Source organism: Vitis riparia, chromosome 4 (genome assembly GCF_004353265.1).
Source record: "Vitis riparia cultivar Riparia Gloire de Montpellier isolate 1030 chromosome 4, EGFV_Vit.rip_1.0, whole genome shotgun sequence".
NCBI classification, from domain to species: Eukaryota; Viridiplantae; Streptophyta; class Magnoliopsida; order Vitales; family Vitaceae; genus Vitis; species Vitis riparia.
This window is the reverse complement of record NC_048434.1, coordinates 22145348-22154693: the sequence shown is the minus strand read 5'-3', so window position 1 is coordinate 22154693 and position 9346 is coordinate 22145348. Positions and strand designations below refer to the sequence as shown.

The window sequence follows — 9346 nt, the reverse complement described above, 5'->3', positions numbered from 1 at the left end:
ATATTTTTCAAGATTTGTTTCAAAAATATTTCCAAAAAAGCTAAACAATATAAAAATAATGAAAGTTAGAAAATTCATGGATGCATGAAAAAGCTTAAAAATTTACAAAAATTGAAAACATGTTAATTAAAGTTTTTTTAAAATGGAAAAAAAATGTTAATCTAAATGGGCTAGGAAATATTATAAAAAATATTTTATACATGGAATATTAAAGAATTAATTGAATATTTTGAAATATAAATATAATATCATGAAAAATATTTTATATATGGACAAAGAAAATATAAAGATGTTGAAAGAAATGTGTCAACTCGTACATAAAATGATGTTGATATAAATTTAATATAATATCAATCTAAATTATTTTGACACGTATTTAATTAATTTATTCATTAATTATAAAATTAATATATTAATACATATGAGCTATGAATTTAAAAAGAAAATAAACTATTTCTCGATTTTGTGAAATCTAGACCAATTTATAGGAGGCAAAATTTGATTTATAGATTAATTAAAGGAATTAGAAATCAGGCCCTTAAAGCCCAATAATTCAAAAATTGGGCCAGCCTAGGCCCAGCCCATTACCACCTTACTGAATATTCACGCACTGCTTTAGGATTTGCTTGCAGAACGAGGAGGCTCATCTCGGTTCACACAAAGCATTCGATCACTCCTTATCCAAACGCTGCATTTCGGTCGATCTTTAGGTTCAAGGTACTGCTTCAGTCTCTATTTCCAATTCAATCAATCGACTTCTAGGTTACATTCAACCGTTTGAATGCTGAGAAAATGAAAGAATTTTTTAATTTTACATTTTTTCACCATCTAGGGCTCGAGAATGATGAAAATTTCACTCTAACTAAAACTCATACGACTCTTTGGCTTAGTTGATTTTTTTTTTTTTTTAGCTTTTTATTTTATTTTATTTTTTGTCTTAGATTTTTGGCAGCAAAGAAAGTGAGATATATAACATTGTAATCAAAATGTGGGTTTTTTTTTCATTTTCTTGGATACAAAATAAAGGGTCGGGTTTCACTCTGAGCGCTTTATAACTGTGGCAATGCTATTGCTGGAGGTTTTGAATTCTAGGGTTTCTCCTTGAACAGCCGTAGAACCATGGCCGGTTTGGAATACAGCTCGGACTGAAATTTTGTTAGATTAACGGTGATTTCTATTTGGGAACGTTTTCTTGTATAGAAGTGGATTTAGATACAGAGAAAATATGAAAAAAGTATTTAAAATTTTGAATTGTTAAATTTTCACCTGCCGTGATTCATTCACAAGGTGTGTTTGACTCAGTTGAGCTGGGGATTTTTTGTCTTTTTTTTTTAGAAACATTATCTTATACAATTGTGTATATAAAAAAAATAAAATAAAATAAAATTTTGACTTGAATTAATGTTCACTAATTTTACCACTGGAAATTAATCTGGTACCGACCATGCTGAAGTGTTAAAGAAATAGACCATTGTCCTTTCTCGGTTTTAATAAAGATTTGAAGCTATGGGTTTGAGAGTTGGAGCCCATTGTCACGGACTTAGTCTTTTCCTAAGCTCGTGTGACACTTAGACAAGTCAAGGCATTTGATCTTGCTAAGTCAGTCTTACTCCCAATGCTTAGCTTGCTAGGCTAAGACGCTCACAACTCGGAAGTTTTAGAAGGCGTGGTAGGCGACTCTTAAAGAATGGAAGTTTTATTGCTTTCAAAGGAAGCTATACAATGTTTGGAAGCTCACTTGGTTGGTTGGTTAGGTTTTTGGGTGGTCTTGGGCTGGTGCCTTAGCCAAATGAGGTTCTCACCTATTTATAGGTACCTTTGGAACTCTCTAGAACCTTGGAGAGTTCCTTACAAATCAAGAAGATTCTAGAACACCCTACATAATTTTATGTACAAACCTATATACAAAAATATACAAGAGATTCCTAAAATTCTCTAGAAAGCCTTGGACTTCTCTCATGCCTTCCATCATAGTGTAGAGATGTGTGGACATCTCTAGGCATCTCTAAAGCCTTCCACACTCTTCCCACCAATGGCTTAGTGTAGATGGCTCCAGTCTTAGGCTTTATATAAACCCATGGGGAGGCTCACTTGAAGCATCTGTGACACCATGCTTTTTAATTTATCAATTTGTCAGAATGCATCTTTGCCTGAATTTTAGGTGTTCTTAAACGGCTGCCTGCTATTGCCTTTTCTATTAGCTATTCCTGTGCCCAAATTCTAAGTGTCTTAATGGAAATTAGTTAAATGCAGAAGAGTTTAAGCATTTATCTCATTATGTAGGCTTTTTCCATAGCTCTCTTAGAGTTAGAAATGCTGTTTTATTGACTGATTTCAAGCAAAGTTTTGATGCCAGTTCATGATGTTCAGGTTGTTACCTATTAGTTTTAGGATCAGTAGATATTGGTGTCATTCTCAGTAGTAAGGTTGCTGCTCCTAACTGCTATTTTGGATTATACTGATTGAATCAGCCCACATGGCTAGTGGGGCATACTATAGTGCTGTAATATATCTTTTAGAGAAGCTTTTGCAACTGTATCAGAAAAGATATACTATTGGTTTGGTCACTCTTGTACAAGTTTATTATTCTTGATTATCAACCTGTCTCTACATGAAGCTTTTTCACAATTCATGTATTGATTTGGCTACTCGAACGAATATAACATTCTTGACTAGTAATCTGTCTAGTTACCTGGGGTCCTATATGTTATAACACATGATGCACTAAAAGCTTGTATCTTATTGAATTGAAGAAATCAGAAGAGTTGAGTAAACAAAGAGGAAGTTATGGCTGCAGCCTCATTGTTGTGTCTATGTGACACAAATTTAATCCATAGTTCAAGAAAAGAGAGTCCATGGCACCCAAAATTATTTCCAGGTGTTGGCCATAAAATCCTGGACCTATCAGTCACCAGGAAAAGAAACAGAACCCATCCTGGACGCCAAAAGGGAAATTTATCTCATAAGTTTTCTGTGTCGGCCACAACTGAAGGCTCTGCCAAGTCAAACAAGTCTGAAGAAACAATCCCCTCTTGGGCTCGGCCAGATTCAAGTGAACCCCCTCCTTGGGCTCAGGATGAAGGCATGGGGAATGAATCAGAAAAGAGTTTTGAGATTCCCTTCTATGTGTACTTACTTACCTCTGCAGTGACTGCAATTGCTGCGGTAAACTCGCTTTTGATTACTGTCCTACTGTTGTGGAACTGATAAAAAGTAATTGGTTGATATATTCTAAACTTTGAGTGCAGATAGGTTCTATTTTTGAGTATGCAAATAAAAAGCCTGTTTTCGGGGTTTTGAGCTCAGACAGTATTTTCTATGCTCCATTGCTGGGATTCTTTGTATTTACTGGCATCCCTACTTCTGTGAGTTGTTCCAATCTTCTTTCCCTCTTTCAATTTTCATACTTTTGTTTCTTGCATGCAGAAAACTCAGGTAGTGAAGAAAAAAGATGTCTCCATAATCTTGGTTCTTGAATGGATTTACTTTACCTTGGACAATGATTCTAACACATTTATTCCTTTGAGATTTGAAAACTTCAATGGCTATGAGCAGAAAGGGTCCATTATTTGAACAATTAAGATAATTCAATCAGCATCAGGCTTTTCTAAGTGAATCACTCTCCAAATTGATTTCAAAACATAAATATCCAAAGTCAGAGGGGATACTACATGTTAAAGTCCATTCTATTTTCTTTTTAGCTAACCAGAATTACCAATGCAGGCATTCCTGTGGTTCAAATCTGTTCAAACAGCTAACAAGGAAGCTGAGGAACAAGACAAGAGGGATGGCTATTTTTAGAGTCAAATTTGTGGTGTAAGCTGCCATATAGAATCATCCCTTACACAAACAGGAATGCATATTTTAAAAATATTTAAAGGCATCATGTCTAGCTTTCAGCTCGATTCTATCATACTTGTATTATATGTTATACTAACAATTAGTGTTGCATCTGTAAATCATGAATTGGCCCGAGATTCGGCTTTTAACTTTCATGCATTGGATTGGGAATATATTCATAAAATGCCTCAGAATGAAATGACCATGGTTGTGCTTATTTCTACCCCCATAAGAGTAGCCAGTCTATGGCCATGTCTTTTTGCACGTATGCCCATTCCTTGTTTGTGTCTCAGTTTCAAAGGTGCATATATTCATGCTTGCATACCAAATAGTTGCTGACCATTGAGAGGCATGAGATCAACATTTGCAACTTGCAAAACATACTTTTTGAATCATCATTTCCTAGAGAGCCACACAGTTGTAAACCTGATGATCCTCCTTCCAACATAACGCTTCCACGAGTTAAATCCATGACATGATTTTGATTCGATTTGTTGGGCTAGACTTTAGGCATTTTCACTGAGAACCAATTGACTGACAAGGAGAGAAGAATAAACCTTCTTATGGCATCGCATCTAACATTACATACATCTTAAGGTTTACTATCCCAAGGCTCATAGTGGGGCTCACCATCCCACGCCTCACAGCACATATATCCTTAAGTTTATCATCTTGAAGCTTACAACAAGGCTTACTACGCAGGAGCTTACCTCATGACTCAATGTTTCCTTTAGAGCAGCATCAGTTGCACAAACCTAATAACATATTCCTCATTCATGCAAATTTGGCAAATTTTGGTGTAACCAATCTTGATCGAAGCCCATTATCCATTTGATTTCTCTACATTTTTTTCTTCAAACATTCTCAGAAACTCTTGCTATTCAAGGACATAAGAGTGAAAGAAAGCAATTCACATTCATACACATACTTTGCATTTTATCTTTCACAATGTCTTCTAGAGTCGAATTTAAACAAATTTCTTGGGAATGCTCTTACATGGATAGTGCTAACGATTTTATAAAATTGCTTGGAGCATCTATCACAATACATCGGAACTTAATATGGTTAACATTTCTCTGAAATCTAGAACTAAATATTTTACGGGTATGAGAAGAAACAATATATGCTCCATTATTGTATATTAATACAGTGGGAAAATGGTCATCTCAGTGTTGCCTCTGAGCCTTTTAGTTTCAAGCCCATTGGCATAGATGACTTACACTCCCATTCCTACGCAGTCCACATCTCCTGGACTCAATCACCACCCCTCCCCAAAAGTACGTACAAAAATGAAAACAAGATGATGGGGGGTGTACTGAAATGCGTGATGTCCCAATATAGTTTTGGAGGTCCCCATGCCCTTTGAAGAACTGTAGGGCATGCACATTACACAAAAAATGGTGGGGGTGGACTCTGAGCAGCCACTTCTTCTTTAAGCTCTGTTTCCTTCTCAGCTTGGCCTGTCGAAGAAGTTTTTTCCATCTTCTGTTCTTTGCTCTTCCCCCATAAAACACTATATAGCCCTCCAACCAACAAGACCCCACCTAAGATACTACATACCCAGCAAGGAAAACGAAAAACAAATCAATAAATAAGAAAATAGAGTTGTAATGAATACCACAATTGGCAGGCAAGGAGGGTTCTTGTCAGAGTAAATTACCTTCCCAAACTAATGGCCTCGCCTAAGAAAATTGCTGAACAAAATATAGTAATGATTAGGGCAAATGGTGTGGACATGGCTAGAAAAACAGGCCCCTTCTTCTCGATGACCCATGTTTGTAGGTAGTATGTAACACCTGTCACAACAATTCCCTGCAGAAGCTTGCAATTAGTTTTAACAATCTTTAGGGGAAAAGTAACAATAAAAATTCTATTTAGCATGCTTTTCTATGGATTTTTGTTCATTTTTTGGTGGTGATGGATGGTTCATGCCCTGATGGTGTTGGATGTATCAAGCATTGCACCACGGTCAGCCATCTATTTGCATATCAAGGGCATTGTTTCCAAGAGATGATTACAATAAATCATATCTAATGAGTTACAGATGGCAGTCCAATGAAACATACAAACTATTAATTAAGGTATATAGGAGAATATTTGAAACAGGTCTCTGGTTTTGTTACCGTGTAGGCTACAGCTCCGAGTTTCACATTCCAGCCCAGCTTCCACTGATCAGGGTCTCTTTCCAAAGCAATAGCAATGAAAAACGATTGAATTGAGCTCAAAAGGCACTGTAGGGTTGTCAGCAGAAGCTTTGCAGGGTAGCTTTTCATGATGTAAGCCTGTCTCCATTTCAAAGATCAACAACTCACTATATTAGATTTGTCTCAGCCTACCATTAAAGTGGACTTACTCTCAAGTTCCACTTCTAATCCTAATTAAAAGTATGTATTGGAAACATAAGAAAAGAAAACGAACAAGCTTTTGAGACCTTAAACCGAACATAGACAATATACAAGATTCTAAGTTCACTATAAGTTTCTTTTTCCACATTTTCTCAGCAACCAAAACAGCATAAATGCATGTACAATAGAACAAGACTACCTGCAATACAAGCCACAAGCCCCAGAAGGTGTTGGACATGAGCATGAGTAAGCATCCCTTCACCCACGTTGCACCAGAGCTTACATGAGATTGATGTTCGTGGCTGTTATGGTGTCCAAAAAGGTGATGATGTAACATGAGTTGCAAATGGGGGCCCTTGTAAAATGCTATTGTTGCAGCACCTGCTATGCAGATTAAAACACCTGCAATCTTTGCCATGCCAGAGGATGTCCTCAACTTCACAGTTTCCATCCTGCAATACAATTTTTTTTTTTTGTTTTTTTAGAGGAAACTCTTAAATTCCCATTCATGCTATCACTGGTATGCATTATAAGTTCATATTTATAGACCCCAAAATTCCAATCAAAAAGTCATAATTCAATTTCAATCAGAAAAATCATGGTAATCATCCAACATAGTGAAAAATCTTAGCTCATCTAAAGCACTTAAGACAAATAGAAGCAAAATTCGAAACACCAAAAACTTTTGTTTTGATCCTCTATTTGTAACTTAATATTACAAAAGGTTTAGCAGTTGGATTCAATTGAGATGCCCAGCTACAACGGTTCTAATCCCTACATTTGAATACTTACCCTCTTCTTGCCAAAATAGAAACGATTGGGAGACTTATTTTACCACTATGCCATACAATTAATAAAAATGGACTATTTGGCCGGCCGCACTGGGGCCTATGACCTCCTCTCTAATGGAGACCACACGGATTTTCCTATGTCCACAAGTAGTAATGACGAATACGAAATGCCATAATAACCTTTTCTAGGTACAAGACAGAGGAATCCATTGGGTACACCTGTAAAACTCTATCTTTATATAACTTTTTCTGATTCCAAAACCAATTTTTGCTGCTGTGGCTAAAGTGTATATCAACCACCCATTCCAATTCCGATTAGAGTTTGTCATTTTCAGTGAGTTTTGTGAATTCCTAACCAGGTTCAGCTGAAAAGCTCTAGCATTCCTCTCCAGTAGAAAAAGAAGTGTATGACTAAAACTGAGGTGTGGACCAGTAATTCTTCTACCTGATGCAAGCAGTAGAATACAAAAAGAAGCTTTCCTCTGCAGCATGTGGACCATCTGAGCAAAGGATATAGGTGGTGAGGATTTCTTGCAGTCCTCTAGGCTTAGCTAGTATGTTTGGCTTTTCTAGGGAAAAATCCACTAGCAGTATAGGCCTGCCATTACTGGCATAGATGATTAAGCAGTGTAAACCTAATTGGGAGGTGGGGCCACAAGGATGTCAAGCCCTGATGAAGAAAAGCGATAAACTTGGATAGAGTTCGGTGTCGAAAACTCATCTGGGCTTCCAGTAGAAAATTGGGTTAACGTGAAAACGGATGTCGGTGACAATCACAGAATGAAGTGATTGTGAAGTCAGACACATGAACATGCTAAATTTTTGAGATAGTGATCTTATAGTCATCTGGAGACTCTGCATATGTCGTCCCAAACTTCTTGCTGATGCATGTCCACATCAACATGCTGGGCACCCTTTGTTAGCACAGACTATAGAGTTTGAAATTAAACAAATCTTCTTGAATCCCCAAGTGGAACACAAATTATATGCATTTCCATGTAAAAATCAAGCTTCTGCAGCCTTATGCCAAAGCTCTGGAGAAGATATTTTCTCACCAAACAAAGATTTCCCGGTCAACTAACCAGAGAAATCGTTCAGTTGTCAGATTTTTTTTTCTTCATTAGTTCCTATTAAACATAATTTTTCAAAATGAATCAAATAAAAGTAATAAGAATTATGAAAAGATCTAGGTACCTGAGTAAAACGGCCAAGAAAAAGGTAATGACAGGAAGGCAATTTGTTGTTGCAGCAGCCAAAGTTGCAGATGTATAAATGAGGGCAACACCGTTAACATCCAAGCTTAAAGTAATCCTGAAATTTATTAGAAGGAAACACCTCAAAAACACAAAATTCCTCTTTCTATTGAATTCACTAGACAGAATTCATCAGTTGTTTTCATTCTTCGGTCGTGAGGCCTAAGATCATGCTTGAAGCTTTGAATCAAAATGAAAACATACCCAAATAGAGAAAGCATAAAAATTTTGCAGAAGGTCACGAAGGAGAGTGGTGGCACATTTTTTCTGTAACCAGAAAAGCAAAGTCACAAAAAAAGGAAGAAGAATGGATGAATTGTACAAGAAGACCAAAGGGTAACATCTGTTACCTCTCAAAAATGATGGCAAGAGGAACCAAGAAAACAGTTGCTGCGGCCTGTCTGTAGAAGACGAAGATGAAATTATTCATACCTACATTAAATGCAGCCTTGGAGACCAAGAACATGCCAGCATATATGGTTTGTATGAGAAGAACGGCGACGAAGGGCTTCTTAGCATCCATTTTCAGTGAGGAAGCTAGCTTGTTTCCTTCGTTTTTCTTCAAAAATATAGAACTTGAATGACTGGATATGGTGTTTATATAAGTTCAAAACATGATGGGCAATGAAGAAAATGTTCAACGAAAACTACATGGGCTAGCCCCCTAAAGACGTGTGTGGTGAAGATAATAATTTGCTTTACTTGGGAGTATGTGGGACCACCAAAATTTGTTAGTGGTGTCTCTGTCGTGTACACATGCATGCAGTAATATTAAATTGGAGACTTGATAGCAACATTAAAGGCTCCGTTGAGGGGCTTGGATCGCTGCGCATGGGAATGATGGAATGGGCAGCCGAGGTGGGCACTTTCAACTTTGTAGCAATAGTGGCTTGATTGCTTTTATGTCTTAATAATCCTAATCCGCTTTCTGGTGGGACACATCTGAGATAACCATTTGATCGAACACTTTTGTGAGAAGTTTTACCGTCCAAAATATCTGCAATACTCAGATGACTAGAACCACCATCAAAGTGATCAAAATGTGTGGTGGCAAATGCTGTTATCTTTCACATGGGATACATCTCCACTACGGAATCTCTTGGCTTGATTACTGGGC

At 36.9% G+C, this 9346-nt stretch overlaps 2 protein-coding genes across 2 annotated transcripts; one reads left to right on the top strand and one right to left on the bottom strand.

Moving 5' to 3' along the window:
- The first annotated feature begins 631 nt into the window (after positions 1-631).
- On the top strand, positions 632-4063 carry LOC117913707. Its single transcript, XM_034828765.1, has 4 exons — positions 632-717; positions 2754-3165; positions 3249-3365; positions 3724-4063. Exons 2-4 carry the CDS (start codon positions 2788-2790, stop codon positions 3799-3801), a joined length of 573 nt encoding a protein of 190 aa, XP_034684656.1. The 5' UTR covers positions 632-717; positions 2754-2787; the 3' UTR covers positions 3802-4063.
- Positions 4064-4841: 778 nt separating this feature from the next.
- On the bottom strand, positions 4842-8820 carry LOC117912346 (WAT1-related protein At5g64700). The gene is made up of 7 exons (XM_034826899.1): positions 8580-8820; positions 8434-8496; positions 8171-8287; positions 6385-6637; positions 5964-6122; positions 5501-5652; positions 4842-5392 (listed from the first exon to the last, which is right to left on the bottom strand). Exons 1-7 carry the CDS (start codon positions 8750-8752, stop codon positions 5227-5229), a joined length of 1083 nt encoding a protein of 360 aa, XP_034682790.1. The 5' UTR covers positions 8753-8820; the 3' UTR covers positions 4842-5226.
- Between the last annotated feature and the right edge of the window lie 526 nt (positions 8821-9346).

What these genes read in the sequence shown, in the direction of transcription:
- LOC117913707 (XM_034828765.1), top strand. Translation starts at nt 2,788, where the DNA reads ATGGCTGCAGCCTCATTGTTGTGTCTATGTGACACAAATTTAATCCAT. An exon ending in CAGTGACTGCAATTGCTGCG is followed by an intron (nt 3,166 to 3,248) that starts GTAAACTCGCTT and finishes CTTTGAGTGCAG; the next exon opens with ATAGGTTCTATTTTTGAGTA. An exon ending in TTACTGGCATCCCTACTTCT is followed by an intron (nt 3,366 to 3,723) that starts GTGAGTTGTTCC and finishes TTACCAATGCAG; the next exon opens with GCATTCCTGTGGTTCAAATC.
- LOC117912346 (XM_034826899.1), bottom strand. Translation starts at nt 8,752, where the DNA reads ATGGATGCTAAGAAGCCCTTCGTCGCCGTTCTTCTCATACAAACCATA. An exon ending in TTCTTGGCCGTTTTACTCAG is followed by an intron (nt 6,638 to 8,170) that starts GTACCTAGATCT and finishes ATTGTATTGCAG; the next exon opens with GATGGAAACTGTGAAGTTGA. An exon ending in TCGGAGCTGTAGCCTACACG is followed by an intron (nt 5,653 to 5,963) that starts GTAACAAAACCA and finishes AAGCTTCTGCAG; the next exon opens with GGAATTGTTGTGACAGGTGT.